This window comes from Patiria miniata, unplaced genomic scaffold (genome assembly GCF_015706575.1).
Source record: "Patiria miniata isolate m_02_andy unplaced genomic scaffold, ASM1570657v1 HiC_scaffold_15, whole genome shotgun sequence".
Lineage (NCBI taxonomy): Eukaryota > Metazoa > Echinodermata > Asteroidea > Valvatida > Asterinidae > Patiria > Patiria miniata.
In genome coordinates, this window is record NW_024037053.1 from 592,661 (window position 1) to 610,346 (window position 17,686).

The following is a 17,686-nucleotide window of genomic DNA, read 5'->3' on the forward strand; positions in this document are numbered from 1 at the left end:
TGCGGCAAATTGTTGACTGTTGTGATGTGGGATATGACGTTTTAAACATCCGAGGAGCGCCGAGGGTGTTGAAAACGCCATATTCAACATCACAGCAGTCAACAATTGTTGATACCTCTGTCTTGGATTCTTTGGATTTTGATATAAAAATTACGTAAACAAACAGCAGTAAACACAAAAATCAAGACAAAAACTCACATGCATGTCGCGTGCTCGAAACAGCTGATCGTCTGCTAGTTCGCTGCTCCCACTCACGTGTGAAACATGGTGAAAATAGCGTGGGCACCAACGATACAAGCGTTTCACAACGTACGGGTACGTACAAAGTCATGGCACACTCCCTGTGGTGGGATATCGCGCACGTGATGGGAAGTGTGCCATGACTTTTTTTTTATAAACTTAACACGTGATCGATCTAGGCCAATGAAAATACAGTATTCAAGACAGAGGTATAACAATGCTATTCGACTAAACGGTGTAGATCTCAAAACTGTCGTTATACTGTCAAACAAACCCCCAAACAATCGTCTTGAAATCCTCTAAAACTACAATATTTCACCATTGCTGACAGCAATCACTCATCTGAAAGACGTCTAGTGGTTGCGAGTTAGCCCAATCAAAGACATACACTTTGAGGGATTCTATGATAATACTTAAAGCTTTTAGTATAAAAAAATGAGTTATCAAATTTAGCTTTTCAAAGCAATAGGCCTACTTACAAACATTTCCAAAACCATTACGCCTTTCCGGTGCATGAAAATAAAACAAAAATTACTTCACACATTATTACAGAAAATAAAGCATAGAATCTTGTTAATTTTAGGTGCACGTGTTCTTACCTCATCAACTTTTGAAGTATTTTAATAACATTAATCAATGCAAAGGTACTTAGTTTACTATATTTTATAATTAAGGTGCAACCTTCAGCAATTAGCAAAAACGTACGGATCTGAATTTCTTACACAAAGGAAAACGCAAAAATATGAAGAGATAAAATTTGATGCATAGTTTCCTTGACTTAAGTAAAGATACTGTGGATTATTATTCTAACCAGTTTCGGGAAGACACTATGCCTAATTATCTTCTAATGAATATGCACCACACATTCATTATAGGCACAATCAGTTAACCGTATACAATACACCCAGGATGGCTATGCATATTGGACAGGTCTATATAATAGACTGTTTCCACAGTGGCCATCCTCAGGTGTGTGATTTTGTTCAACAGGGACGCGCATTATAGAAGACCTCTTGTGCATTAATTGTTGATGAATTACCATAACAAAGCACGCCACCAAGGTGGCTGTTAAATGCAATCCCTCTATAGGCACACCTTAGTTACAAAATGGCGGCACTATTGTAACATCACAATTAGACAATGGGTATCCATGCCTGGTATGTCCCCTTGATACCAATGGGTATCCAGGGTATGTACCCCGGATACCAGTGTCTAAGTGTGATGTCACAACAATGCCGCTATTTTGTAACTAAGGTGTGCCTGTAGACCAACATTTTGGTCCCAGTCATGGAAAAAATAAAATTGAAGCCATTAATTCACATTTTTATCTTGACATTTCATAACATTTCATAACATGAAATATGATTCAAATATACAAAAGAAAGAAACCTTATAAGCTGAACATGCAGATACTGTCGCCAGTGGTTGGCCAATGGAATGTGACCTCAAGGCCAGAATAATCACAACACAATACGATTGTGGCCTGCAAAAGCTAGAGAAAAAAAGACTGGCCCCTTTATTGGCCCATAAACATCTCTATAGCGGCATTACTATTAAAGGGTTCAATGTAGTCATCTGTACACATCTGTGGCCGTAAAAAAAACTAATTAGTCAACTGAAAAAAAATCTTTAGAACTCCCATAGAGTGCTCTTTTTCATCTCCGTGCCTGTTGCTCTCATCTCACCGTGTTGTTTTCCCTCCAATAGTTTCCCGTTGGAAGCACGGATCAGGCAATGGGACCTCTTCATGAACTCCAAGGTGAACTTCTCCGGTGAGCCCTCGCTCAACGTGTAGTTGCCTTCGCCGTCCACAGTCCATGCTGTGTTGGGATCGCGGCCTGGATCGAAATACACGGTGGAAATCAAAACTTTGGTATACAGGGTGGTCCAAAAAACGTGTATACTTTTTTTCAGATATTGATTTCTTGGAATTGGGGAGACATGTTTTAAAATTGTTTCAAGATATTCCTAAACTACAGCATTTTTGCGGTATATGGTGAAAAACCAGTTTGTGACACCCAAGTCTTTGAGATATGGTCAACACAATAGCACTGCACATACAAAGAACTGCATTACATGCAATTGAGTAAATGGCCGCCATTTCTTAACTTGAGCTTTAATTTCAATACACGAGTTTATACGACCGGACTCACCTCTAAAGATATAAGTACCGTCGTTCTCGTACGACACCTGAATGACCTCATTGTCCACCGTCGTCCGGTTGCACTCGAAGTTCTTCCGCAGCCCGATGAAGCCGTGCTCCCCCTTCAGCACCAGGTTGGGCCGGTTGCTCAGCTTGAAGCGGAAGGTCTCGGGCTTGCCGATCTCGCTGCCCGAGGCCACCAGTGGCCCGCTGCTCTTGATGCCCACGAACTTGCCGTTGGCCTTGGCGCGCAGGGCGAGAGTGCCGGCCTCAAGCCCTTCATAGACCAGCTCGAAAATGCAGGCCTTATCCCTGGAAGTGAATTGTAAATCAAATTAGTAGGCCTAATAATAAGCTAACGATGATAGGTAAGATTCGGGGTTGAAGTTAGAGTTGTTGAAAATTACCTGTTCAAGGACTTCTTTATCTTTAGGATGAATTCAGGTTTATTTTGATGAGGACGAGTTTCAAAAAGGCAATAAATAGGCATGAAAACACAGTCGAGAGGGGCTCCAAAATTAGAGGAATAAAAGTAGGGGCACCTGGGGCACTGACTTTGATAATGACTGAAATTTCATCCTTTGTACAAAGAAATCAATACATCTTTTTTTTCTGGCAGGTATGCGCAGTAAAGTGAACGCAACCCACATGGGCCCTAGGCCTATTGGCGACAGATGTAAACAATTTGCACAGAAAACTGTTTTATAAAAATCCATAAGAGGTTATAAATTGTCGTCATGAAGTATGCTTGTAACTTAGTCATGAATGAACTAGTCATATTTTTATTTCCTTTTCATAGAGGGCGCTATTCAAACTGGCCATTAATGTAACTACCACAAATAATGTTATTTAGGCGCGACAGGTATCCATCGACAGATTCTTATCACACCAAGTTGATCATGTAACTCGTATTGTGAACCCCCAAGAAATGGGGTTAATAATTCAGACCATATCATATGATGTGTCGAGGAGGCTTTCTATAGGTTGCAGATACACCAATAAAACTGATTAAAATCACCTTTCTAATAAATACTTTTTTTAATTCTCAGTTGCGTGATTCGGTCAAGTAATAATGGGCTCCAATAGGTAACGGACACAAAAACGGTCATGTCAACAAACTTCTCCCAGGTTATCCATTTTACTTACTTAGATTTGCCGTTGTTGAGAATGTCTTGTTTGCCAGCCTCCATAGACCAGTAGTTACCGTTGCTGCTACGTACGGCCCACTCATTGGTCTTGCCCGGGGCACATTCCAGTTGAAAGGTCTCCGTGTCTGTCTCTTCGTGCTGATTGGCTGAAACGTGGATATCTGTCGATGGGAAAATAATTGTGTCAGACATTAGAATTATCCAGAACATGAATGTGCTGAACAATGTCACGTGCTTTGGTCATAACGTCAGTTACGGTTATATTCTTCCAATGTTTGGACGTGTGTACAAGTACATAGGGCTAGTTGAAGTATTCAGTCGTTAATTAAAAACACAATTTTCCTTGAACCATGGAGGAAGGAATTCATGCTTGAACTAATTGTCCAATTGATAACTTGACCACAGTGTCATTTTCAACAGTGCAGTTTTTGCAGCGCACAGTCGAACAGTGAATTGAGTACCGGTATATTACAATATTGCTCTTATTAAAGAGGTTGTTTTGGGGGCGTGGCAACATCGTTATTTTTCATCAGTTATTTAATCTTTGAAGCAGTAGAAGTACAAGATAACCCAATTCAGAAACTTTAACCTGCTCGTTTGTAGGCATTAACCAGGCCTCCTATGCAAACATACATTCTGTGCAAAGTTGTCCTTTCAGTCAAAATTAATCAAGTGACTATGTTTAACGGTTGAGTGCTCCCTTCCTATATCAGTAAAGCAGGACTGACTGGCTGTGACTGTTTATGTCACTTGATACAGCTATGCTTTGACTGTAGGTGATTGATTACACAGCTGTGCCAACGTGAGTGCCTGCTTTTGTCTGTTGACTGAATTTGCCTAGTCATAGAGCTTGCTTGAAATATGATTTCACTGTTGGTGACTAGCCTGTGTAAAAGGCATGGCAGGGGAAGTGCATGGATTTTTTTTTACTGTCTGTGACTGTTCAAACAGAAGGTGAGTTAATGAGGAATTCAATGTATAATTTATATATTTACAATACATTGTGAACAGACACTTAACAAAAATAAGCAGTGGAGTTTGCATGGTAAAATCGCTAATCGCCTTCTGCAGTGTGGATTACATGGAATCTTGTTAAATTTGGCATGGTTTGTAAATTAATTTTAACAAAGGTGTATATGCAAAACCGAAACTTAATCATGCTGGCTGCAAATTTAACAACTAGGCGATACGAAACTATCATGTGTAGGCTGGGCAATGTTTCATTTTCTACTGTACAGAAGTAGTTAATGTAATCGCAAACCCTATTAGTCTCAGCTGTTTGGAAACCCCGCATCGAGCCCACAATGCCCACATTGTCACTTCGTCTGACACCCTATAACTGTCACGTTGTCTTGATGTCACCTTGACGCCATTCCACCCCCAGCATCATTACCGGTTTCTTCGCCCCGAATGATTGGCTTTATCGCCCAGGGAAGTTCCCCACAGAAGTGCTGCATATAAAATTTTGACGGTGTTTGCATGTTGCTTTCTCCCTTCTCTTGTTTACGAAATTTTAATCCTTGAATAAGTGCAATATTTTCGATACTTCTTGATCAACGTCAAAATTGGAATGAGAGTCAGTAAATATAATTAACTAGACTTGAGCTTTGCTGCTAATATGAGCGTCAGTTTAATTAGTTTTCGATAAAACTCAACCTGAAATCTCCAAAACCTCGATCGAAGGAACAATGACTTTCCAAGGGAAAAGGTGCCAATTTATATGATCTTGAATGCGAATTTCCTACTATGACTTTAAGAGAAGGGAGGAATCTAGTTTATGATCATGTTCCCTGTGATATAATTAATCCTTGTTTTAAGTCCCATGTTCACATAAAAACCCTTTCATTCTTGCAATCTTTTGTCCTTTTTAAAGGTAACTTACTTCAGCAAGCACGCCAGCTGATATTCGTATATGTGGAAATGCAACTTTCAATTCTGATGAAAAACGCGTGTTAAAAGTAAACAATATTTCCCCACTCCCTGTCTGAGTCTCTTTTGAGTTTTTATGAAAAAAAAAACCCTTTGGAAACATAACAAGAATGGTCCTTGAAAATGTATTGACAACATTCTCCACGTAGTTTACAATTCACACAACTTGTTTGTGGACAATACCCTCTCTGTCTGCACAAGTATTATTTTTTAGTGAACCGCAAATTTAACGGCACTTCGGTTACAGGAAGCCTTGGATGTGGACTATGTCTCTTGAGGTTTTCTCCATTTCTAGTTTTTCTACTCCCCCCCCCCCCCAGAGTGGAGGTGTGCGTGAATATGAATTCAGCTCAAGTTCCTAACAATACGGCAAAGTTATACTGTTGAAGGGGTGGGTCAGGCCACTCAATTTCTAGAGCATTTGCATGAAGGTGCAAAGCTAGTTGCAACTTAGTCAAGAATAGCCATGTACCTTTATTCTAATCAAAGCAAAACAGAAAGACACAATTTTCAGTGATAAAAGTGATCACAACTTTCTAAACTCGTGAATTAAAACTATTTCTGATGCTTTAACCTGTCATTCTTGCATATTGTTCTCATGGAATTCCTATATTCTCATGTGTCCGTGCACACTGTAACAGCACGTAACGAGGAACTATTTTAGTTCATTGTCTTGCTAAACAGACTACACATGGACTAATCAGACCAATTATTCACAACTATTTAAAGAGTTATCACTTAACACCAAACACTTTCACTCAAATTGGTTTATCAGACTGGAATGCAAAACACAACAGCCAGTGTGCAGTAGACCACAGTAGTTCGGCAGCTGTCGAACCTATTTTCTGGCTAGGACTAGGAGATTTTTTTGACCGAGTCCATCCGGTCGACTTCTGTTGCAAAATGGAGTGGCTGTCAACCACAATGCCCAAAGGAAAAAGATGCCTTTTTGAAACTTGCATAATTAACCCAAATGTCCTTAAAACAAAGTTAACCCGATGCGGATAAAGCAAGTTTAGTTAACCATAGTGCAAGGAGCAGTGTACGGTTAAACATGCTGGTCTTTTAAACCACTGGTCTTTTCAAACCCTAATCAACTTTGAAGAATGTTAATTCTGTTGGATATCGCAAAGTATTTCCTATGTTGCAATAATTTACATAAAGGATTGTCACTTCTCCAGGTTTGACCATAAAAGAGCTATACTGTAGACCTTCGATAATGCAATCTGCAGTCATGACGTCACGGTTGCAAAGGGCGAGATCCACAATCCAGTTTGTCAACTAAAGATAAGATAAGTCGCAGTTTACAAAACATGCTGATACAAAATGCACATAATGAAAAAATGTGGGTACAAAATTTATGAAGTAGCATGCATGTGTATTTGATCTGCGTATCGTGTGTGGTTCTTGAACCGCTGCCATAATGAAATTTGGACTTCTACTAAAGCTTTTACTGTATAGGACTCTCTAACCCTCACACGTGACCTGTTCCCTAACGCATGCGCAATACAAAATGAGTCCGTATTATCATAGAATCCTAATTTTACACTTCACCTGTTTTTAAACGTTTTTCAACAATGTTCTGATGTTCGTCAGAGGCCCTTTTTATAACTATTATCAAATTCGTAAAAGGCCTCGTGTGTACCATCTTCGTGTCGAATGGGTTTGAATGTTTGTAATGAAGCCCAAGTTTTGCCAGACTTTTGTGGTGGCTTGAAAACCAACAACACACATTTTCAATTTCTGCGGGGCAAATTGGTAAACCGAACGTCCGGTGTCCTTGTTGTTATGATTCCCCCGTAATCTGCACCGTCCCACCCCGCCAAAAAACTGGAGGAAGAACAGGTAGAATTCCCGGCCTCCGGAACATTGCCCTGGAATGGGAAGTTCTCATTACACCGCACCCCTATAGCCCTGGGCCAGAGCCGGATTCTAGATGGGAAACACTGCCAATGTGGTATTATTCCATACAGGAAAAACTGATAAATGATATGAGCACACTGTTATCATGACACTCGTTACAAAATTTTCCTCATTGGCACACATCGTGATGGATATTTACTTTGTCATACTACCCACGGATATAGACATGAATACACAATTATGCCGTACATCACTGACGCGAAATTTCAATAATGAAGCCGTTGCATCTCGACCGTGACAAATTATGCACAAATATTAAACATTATACTATATTGCTTCCATAATTTTGGCCAATACATAAATTCATCATAACATGAGCATAATTGTTTACCTAAGTATTTAATGAAGCACAATGATCACTTATAAATATTAATTTATTTGAGAAGTCGAAACGATTTTTCCGTGCATGAGTTGTTTTCCCCATAGTTCTCTTTGTACCTCACTGCCACTTGTCAGCCGGGCAGTGCTATTGTATAGGATTACCCCGTAACGCCAATGCATAGACTAGATTTGGCCCATTGTGCAGAGCACATGCATGAAAAGACTTCCAGTGATATTCTGAATCAATGGAATAGAATACATGTATTCTGGGCTCTGGAACTAGCTTTACTTGGCTTGCTTTATTGGTAGTTCTTCAGGACTAGCCTGCCAAATCCAACAGAGTCCGACGGTTACTCATATGGGTTTCCTGCTCAATCCAACACAGTCCCACACAACCAAACTTGCCAAGTTGTTGGGTACCTGAACACATAAAACGACTGGCACGCTCAATCCAACAGAATCCAACTGATTATTTCTCAGTTGTCCGCTGGATCCAACAGAGTCCAACTTGGCGTAATTTACCATCAGTACCCAACAGAATCCGACTCTGAATGTTTTCAATTACCTGCTGAATCCAACAGATTTCAACAGGAATATATACAAGGGTTTACTGCTCAATCTAACAGGATCCATCGGGTATGTAAAATAGTTGGATCATGTTGGATTGAGCAGGTTTAAGTTTAAAATGCATTGCCGATACAACCAAACTAATTTTACCTCCATGAACCGAGTCAGCGGACAGAAGCTTCTCATTAATTATAACAAAACGAACAATCGTTTCATTTACGTAAATTGGAAGGCCATGGGCATGAACAATCTTTAGACCATTAAGTAAACATGTATACCTACATGGATTATTACTATACAAGAGAATAATAAATTGTACATGAACATCTGCACGATTCAAATTTCAATGAACTGATGGCAAAAACAGACACTTGGGGAGACATGAATAATTGATTCTCTTTTTAATTTGATAACTACCCACGGTTTTATTATTGGAAGAGTAAATTGTATTTCCAGCATATAGGAAAGCAATCACCATTTCTTTATACACCGTTTCTTTTTCCCACGTGTCTTTGCAATCATCAGTGACTAACTCTGTCTTTTCACGCGTGACAAGCATTTCATACGTTTGCATTGAAGATGAAAACCCACATCAACATTAACCTCAGCTTCTAAGAGAGTCTCCGTTCCAACATACATGAGTCAAAGCAAAGAGACTAATGTTGTGCTCAAAACATGAGATACCCCCTTAGATTCAATTCGCTGATTTAAACCTTAAAGGGTCCATGCAATGAATGTTTTCTTTGGAACATAACCTGTGCACCTTTCTCCTCCTCTTAATGTATGGAAACTATTTGACATCCCTTTTTGTCTAATTTTATTGAAAAGTGCACTTGTTTGAACAATCCAAAATGTCCATGCTTTTCCGGACAACTGAGGGTGCTGTTGCTGTGACGTCATTTCAAGAAGACAATGTTCAGTATATCGGGGTTTTGTGTTCAAATTGTGAACCCAAAAACATCACATGGGCTATTGCATTCGTTTTGTGCAGGAAAGCATCTCGCACCAATTGGTCGTTACATGGAACATCCCATTTGAATTTAAAAAGGGATTGCTATGAAAAGAAAAATATGAATTACGTGAAATCTACGCTTTTAACTCGAACGTAGCATCACCCTCAACCCACCTGAAGCTACAACATAGTAAACTGTAGTATGCGGTACTTCAGCATATAAGTGGGCACAGCACTCATAGTATTTTTTGATATGTGGTGCCTGTATACATAATTTGTGTAGTATTCTGTAGTACTTAGTTCTTTATCCCAAGGCAAAGGCTAGGACGTTAGCAAAAGCTGTGATAAAGAGGATAGTACATGTACACGTGCCACAACAACAATATCCTCAGTTGAAAATGAAACTTGTTTTATGAAAACTGAAAATAATCTGTACACCATTTTTTCTCTAAAATTCAATTTCTGGAATCCCTCAATAACAATTAGTTCCACCAATGTAGGCCAACGAGACGGGGGTTATTACAATAAAGGTAATGACATTATTATGTGGACGCGCAGGGGTGAGGCGCAACATCTGCAATCTATCGTTGTTGTGGGCATGCAATCGCACAATGTAAATCGATTTAAATCACACGTGTGCGGCCGGTTTATCCGGATATTTCATAAAGATATTTATTGCTTTGTTCTGTGTTGCCCCACATGTTTAGACAGCGTGGTGCATACGTCACATCTGCCAATGAACGAAATTCATCATGTGTGTGTTTATAGATTTGCACACACGGCCCATGTTGATCTAAATGCTTTGGCCATTAAAATATATCGTTGCCAACGACTTCCCGGGCCTTAGTTGGATGTTTTCTTTAAAAACAAAGCGGTTGGAACTTAGTATCAGTCTATCAGATACATTGTAGCACTTGGTATTTCGTGTAAAAACTTATCAATTTTATTTCCACGCCTAACAACAGAGATATCTTTATGACTTATAAAACTAGCACACTCTAGTGAAGTAAACATCCAACCTTGTTTCCACATTCCTTTCAAGCATTAAAGTTTGTGTCGTTAAATCCTCGCAGACATCTTTTGGTTGCTTAGCAACAGACGCCTGGTTTCCCTCATCACGTTTACAGGATACCAATTGTTCTCAGTTTATTTGTGTAGGCATAGTTATACGTTTTCCCGGTGCATGGTGACTTTAGCCAGCTTTCCAAACCAAATAAAGCCAGAAAGACAAACATAAAGCAAAATGCTCACATCGTGTAAATATACTCATTATAGTACACAACATTTTCTTTGGCTGTAATTTTCAGAAATGGATGTATTTGGGAGTTAGAATTCTACAGCAAATATTGTTACACTTCTGTGTTTATAAATGTTTGGTGCTCATAGTCATAGGTGCAGGAAAACCCAAGACACATTTATGTTCTTGTAGTCTGGTTTCCTGACCCTAACGTCCGATGAAACGGAGCAGTTTATAGACGTCGGGGAATTGTCAGGTCATGAACCAGGCTAGCTGGCTTGCACCCGTTCACGGATGTGTAACCGATTGCTAACAAAATGTCGACCAAATAAATTTGGTAAATTGGGTGCAGTATTACGACCATCGTTGGAAATTGCACCAAAATTCCACTTTTCTTGAAAAGACAGCACACCAGGTGCAAAAATTACACAGGATGCTTGAGACTATTCACTTACAATCAGGTAAGACATTTCGTAATAATTTGGCATTTTATGTCTGCAAATGCTGTATGTTCCCTTTAAGGCTACATGTATTGCATAGGACTATATGTTCTAGCACCAGCAGTGTAAACTTGTGTTAATATCTTTGAAGTTGCTGCCACGTCAGAAAACGACCATACCAGCTATTTTGCCAAATACAAAGAATATCCAGGTCTTCTTTGCAATTCTGTATGATTTTGAAATTCAGCTAAACTGTGGCTTCATATTGCGGATTATCTTTCTTCCTGCTTCGCCATCTGTAACGTGATAATTTCCTGCGTCCTGGTTCAACAACACCAAGACCTCATTTCACATCCTGCTAAAGCTGGCAAATAAAACTAAATATCTTCTTCAAAATGCCTTACACGACCTTGGCCGTCTTACTATTAACAAACAAGCAATGCCACATAACTTTTCACAGACTCCTAATCAACTCACGTATTTGTCTTCCTGTATGTTAAGTTCACAAAAGGCATCTTCTAGTACGAGGCATTATACATGTACCATGAATATTTATGTCCAGAAGAATATTTGTTGTTGTTCTGCAGCTCAGGGGAATTAAAATAGGCTGCACTCGCATACCGTGACCTCAGCCAAAGGTCACAGACTGTAACCGACATACACGCCCCGGGCTTGATACGAAAACCAGCATCTATTTTTGTGTCAAAAAGATAACACATCCCCAAATGATTCATGACTATATGGGGCATACCGAATGTGCCTTAAAGTCATCAGAGGTATCAAGAGTCTCGTAAAGTCATTCTGCATCATACGTCTTTGTTCCTTTGTTCAGTTCAGAATGTTTAGTGAGCCTTATTAAATATTTTACTCCACGACAGAAAGTGTATGACTTGTCTTGATATGTATAGAAACACTACAGTTTGTACAGGGCAAGGAAATTATACGTTTATCTTAAAATTGCCAACCATGTATTGAACAAACATATTTGTCTATGGTCTTAATTTTCTTTCATTTGTTTAGATGACATACAACAGTTTATGAATTCTATTTCTGAAACATAACTTCAAGTATCGAGGTGCTATAATGGTACCAAATTTAATTATCCTATACGAGATAAATAAAATGGGTTATCACAAATCAAACTGATTTGAGGTCAATATCCAGGTCCGACTAAAGGTCGATTTTGTCTATCTGATGGGCCACAACTACCGATACTTTTTTCACAAATGATTTTAAGTTTAGTAGATTGGTATACGGCTACAAAATGATACAAAATATCAGATTTGAACATTTACAGACACAAGAAGGCTATAGATAAAAGAATTAACGTTGGTAATCAAAACGGCAGACGGTGCATCATGAAGAAAAAAAATTGTCAGCATCCAAAAATGCAGACCGAACGAGTGACTCATGTAAATGCCATCCACCATAATAGATCCGTGTGTCACATATGTACATAAGATCAGACCTGCATTATACAGTATATGTTTCATATTCATGTATACAACAATTTATATCCTATTATAGAATAATCTAATACAAAAAAGTGCAGGGTAGCTGCTTGTGTCTGCTACCTTATGGGATTTGGTCATTCATAAACAGGGAGTTATGATACCGTATTCAAGTGCCTGTATATTTACTCTCAGTAAACACACACACATGTGGGTGCATGATTTCTCAAGTGCTGTTCAAATCTGTTTTATTGTGATGTGTGCACATGCATAAAAGTCAAGTTTCGTATATATTTTTCTGTAGATTCTGATCTGACGCAAGGAGAGTTTTAGAGAGTTCATTTGGTAACTATATTATAGCCAGTTCTGAAAAACATCAGGAACCTTGGAAACAGAAAGCATATTTTTAAAGTTGGGTATTAAAGGCATGCCGCAGAACTTATTTCGAGCAATTTGAGAGATCTCAATAAAACATCAACATTTTGGTAGTCTTAACTTATACATTCTGTTAATTTCAGTATCATGGGTGGCAACAATATAGCATCTTGACTTTGGGCGTGATTATGGCTACATGGCATGTACGGCTTTATGGCTTCTGACTAGCGCCCCCTCATAAAACAAAACACGACATTGACAGGATGGTGAACCGCCAACATAGGGCTGGATAGCTCAGTTGGTAGAGCACCGGAATGGCAATCCAGAGGTCGCAGGTTCAAACCTTGCTCTTATCAATTCCACATTCAACTTTTAAATTTTAACAAAAATCACCTATTTGTGAGGGCTGTCTTTTGACTTGGGCTATCTGAAATAACTGGACGAGACTGCCCCTTTAATGACCCTTTTCAGTTGCGAAAGAATCGTAGGAAGAAGATTCTCACCATTGTCAAACCAGCAAAATAAGGGAAGGACACAGTTGGTTGCGCATACCATGGCAGACAAACAGTATAATTCAAGCCTCCAAGGTTCGAAATATCTATGGGAATGCAAAGATAACTGCACGTAGTCGCCAGAGCAGAGCAAAGCAAAGCAAAGCAAAGCAACCAACCACACATCAGTAATCCAACCATTGTTCGAAATTTCTATAGAAACTGGTTATTTACAAAGTCTGGGAACGAAGGAAACACAATGCAGCATGACGTAAGGCAAGTGGTTTTTCCTGGATGCCCAAATATGGCAAGAAAGTGAAAGAAACATCTCTGATTTGACAAGGTAAGCAAGTTGGCAACGTCCAACTAAACTAAAGAGTATGATTCATATAGGAGGGATGACTTATCAGGAGTTAAATAACCGAGAAACACTTTTGAACACTATTCTCAAAAGACTTCCTAAAAAAGACAAGGAAATCTCTGGAAGAGAAGTATTCTTCATACAGTTCTAGAGTTAGGTATATAACCAAATTCAGTTTCGACAACCGATTTTTAGAGAACCGTCGGTTTCTCAAACACAATACGAACCATGTGTCTTATTTCTGTACGATATAGATTAGATAAATTTGATTGCTTTAATCTGTTTAGGACCACGGTGACTTTAAAGTAAAGGAAACTGGTATAAAAGGAAGGTTACAGCTCAAAGAACAAAGGCCTTATTATACATGCCAAATAGCAAGTTGTACGTGAGGGGGCGTGTCCAGTTTGAAACATTACTTTTCTATGGCCCATTCCTTACTTTATGATTCAGACCATGGAATGAATTGCATATCAGACATAGACGATGTACGAGGAAGTGGGGCCACTAACCAGAAGACATAATAGCAGTTGCACTGATGATTGCACATATGTCATTTGATGTCGTGCACTTACTTCAAAAGAAATAATATATATTTTTAACAGTCGATGGGCTGTTAAGCAGAGTGACATTTTGGACGTGGATAAGTCCGAAAATTTGAGACTCTCATTCTCAATACTGTGTACGAGACTCACAAAAATTAAGGTACTGAAAAAAATGCAATACAATAAAACAGACTGGCACATGAAACATCTGGTACCTAGTCTATATTTCTACACATCTCTCCATGGTCTGCCACCAGACCACTGAAGGGTCAATTTTTTCAAACTGTCTAGTCTTTGGCTTCAAATTGCAAACAGTAGGCTTCACTCTCCTGTGCAAAATGTAAAGAGCGAGTAAAGTTGGCCTGAATTTGTTTTGCATGGTTTTCTGCACTCAAGGTCCCAGTCTGGACGTGGATATAACTTCTTTATGTTTGAAAGTTGGACGAACATAATATTAAAAATTCAGATATAAACTGAACATAGAATTTGAAAATAGATGAAAATACATTCAAAACGGATTCAGAATGTTGCATCCTGACGCCACTTTCTCCACAGTACTAGTCATAATTATCTCAATGAAGCCTTTGAAGGTCAGTCATTGCAAAAAATATTTAGAATACATGAATCTGAAATAGGAAATATTTCCGATTTTGTCAGAAAATACTTTGAAACTGCACTCGACTTATCTCCATAGTCTTCGTGGATACTATTATTATTATTTTTACTACATTCTTTTCTTTATCTCTCCCATTCGTGTTAATTGTTTTCAAAATTCAAAATGCAGTGATTGTGGCGTCGGGATACTGCATTCTACCCCGTATGGTGGAAAGATTCCCATATCTGGCCAATACTAATTTTCCCTTCAGTGACCTATCGTTATATCGTTCAGTGACCTAAAGTTATAATATGTCCTAAAAAGTCCAAATTAGCAGGAAAAATAGTGAACTATTTACTGAGAAAACGAAATTTTCAGACCAGTCACATAGGGTTTGTGCACAGAGTGACAAGTGATGGCCAGATATGGGAATCTTTCCCGTATGGTTTTCATTCAACATTTATCCAAGACTCCCTACCTTGTTTCATGGAGACGATTTTGTTGTTGCTGAGGTTATAGAAGACACCCTGTGGATAGCTGTCCTCCAGTTTGAAGAGTGCCTCCTTGCCCACGGTACCTTTCCTGGTCATCAGCTCACCGTCTTTACCGCCCACCGATAAGTACTTGCCACCGTTCTTGAAGGCCAGGTTCTCACCGTGGAACTCGATGGCGAAGAGGGCTTCTTCGGACTTAGCCGCCCTCAAGGAGCCGTCAGCGTTCAGGAAGCGATCATCGGAAGCCTGGATGAGGTACTTGCTGGCCGCCGCATCGTAGATCAGAGTAATGACGGCATCCCCACCCCAGGGGATGTTCTCGTTGAAGAGGATCTGTTCTCTCTCCAGGTCCAGGTGGGCAAACTGCTGGCGCTGAACGCTGAAGATGTTGACCTGAGGGTGGATGGCCAGCTGGATGCTCCAGGACTCGGACTCCCCGACCGACTTAGCCTTGCAGGTGGGCTCGCCGGAACCGCTCAGGTAGTCCAGCGTCTCGGCCTTGATGGCGAACTTGCCATCACCCTGCGGCTCCACTTTGAACTTCTGCATCAGGTCCGGGCTGGTCTCGTCGTCCATCTTCGCCGCCGTCACCTTGCCGTACTTGTCATAGGTCAGGCGGTACACGGTGGTCAGACCGGACTTGGACACCTTGTTGGACAGGTAGAAGAGCTTGCCGTCTGCGGTGGCCGGGTTCAGGGTCCAGACCTGTTTGCTCTTCAGAGAGGTCCCGTTAACATTCACCGTGCCCAGCTCAGTCGTCAGGTATTTCTTGGACGAGGCGTTGATCAGCCCGGCGTCAAACTGCAGCACATCCCCTCCACTTACGGTTCCGTTAGCTGCCGACATGATTGGAATGTCCTCGTCTAGAGTGCAGTGGCCCAAAGCTGTATGCCAAAAGTAAATCACAGACTAACAAGTGTCTGAAACCGGTCTTCACACTGCAGCTGTACTAGCACCAAAACTCCACTCTTACTTCACCGACTGTTCTGCTGTAAGTTCTTTTCCGTACGAGTGGTGTACACGCGGGATTTGTCAGGCTACAATCTGATATAATTATTCTCATGGAGTGATGTCTCATCCACTACGTGCTCGAGCAGTGAGTCAGCTAGCTTTCTATGGTATAGCCCTAACCCCTTTCCAATGATATGATCCACACCGCGAGTTCACCCGGCCCGACAGGAAACAGTTTAGTGACTGTGTTGGTTAATGGGCGTTGGTTGGCACTGTCACGTGACCGGCACCACTACCACACACGCACAAAGTTCTGTTAGGGGGCCAACCAGTCGGGTGCCCTCGTAAATTCTGCACCCGTGCAAGGAATGCAGATCGGCGTGTATTATGTGCATCTGTTTGTATTGTACACGTGTATTTCAGCCACCATTGCAATGCATTGCATCTATAGTTACACAGTATCGCTGTACACGAACTCCGGTGACTACTGAGCCCTGTCATATGCTAATGTCTATCCTGTGGACCAATGGCAGACTAGCTGACGTCATTCGAAGCTAGTCATGCGTGACGCGCCATGACACTTCGATTCAACGCCTGGCTGATTAGCATGAGAATACAACAGTATCGATCATCTATATTTGGACGAGTGTTGGGTCAAATATTGACATGTAAATATAACTTCCGATACATTACATAACCATATCAAAACGTGGTAATATTTTTAACCATGCAGTAGGATGATAAAGAGGTTTTAAAACAATTTAAACAAAACATATATGCCATTGGTGATAAAATACAAGGAATTATTTCATAAAAATGAAAGGCTCGTGGTGTTCAAAAAGGATGTGAATCTAATCTAACCGTTTTCCCAAAACCAGAAATCAAAACATTTGGAGGAAAAAATGCTTGTTAATTAATGCTTTAAAAAACAATTGAGCAAATACAAAATTGTCATCAAAATGCTGGCTCGCATTTTCAGGCTCCGTAAACGCGTGGCTAGTAAACAGCGCAAGTCATATACAATTCTAAATTAAGCGCATTGAATTCCTGAGTTTACAAATCTTTTTTTTGTATGTATTGATGTGATTTACCATTTTACATCGCTACTGATAAAAAAACCTCTCAGTGAACTTCCATCGAAGGCATTCAACCTGAAAAAAAAAATCATGACAAGCGGAAAAGGGGCAAACCGCACCAGGGAATAATGACAACAGCCGTGTGTTTGTAGTGAGATTGCAATACATGTATAGCCTATAAGAATATGGAAATCATTGGCTGTGATTCATTATAGAAGTATGTTTCGCACAGGTATTGGACTCGGAGGTTATTAAAAACCGCTTGGCAGCCGTTGTGGTTACGGTTGCAGGCCAGTGAATAGGCCCAATGTTGCCTTTGCCGATCAAATTTTGATTTGCAACCCCCCTTCCCCTCCCCCCCCCCCCAAAAAAAGGGGGGGATCTTTTAAGAGAACCGCGCCTGAGCCTGGAAATGACAAAGTCAATATATTTCTAAACAAGAATGTTTAC

The 17,686-nt window shown here is 40.1% G+C and overlaps 1 protein-coding gene across 1 annotated transcript; it reads right to left on the reverse strand.

Annotated features, from left to right (window-relative positions):
- Nucleotides 1-1,738: 1,738 nt before the first annotated feature.
- On the reverse strand, nucleotides 1,739-16,510 carry LOC119722311 (protein singed-like). Its single transcript, XM_038192360.1, has 4 exons — nucleotides 15,194-16,510; nucleotides 3,530-3,692; nucleotides 2,394-2,695; nucleotides 1,739-2,078 (listed from the first exon to the last, which is right to left on the reverse strand). Exons 1-4 carry the CDS (start codon nucleotides 16,053-16,055, stop codon nucleotides 1,870-1,872), a joined length of 1,536 nt encoding a protein of 511 aa, XP_038048288.1. The 5' UTR covers nucleotides 16,056-16,510; the 3' UTR covers nucleotides 1,739-1,869.
- Nucleotides 16,511-17,686: the final 1,176 nt, after the last annotated feature.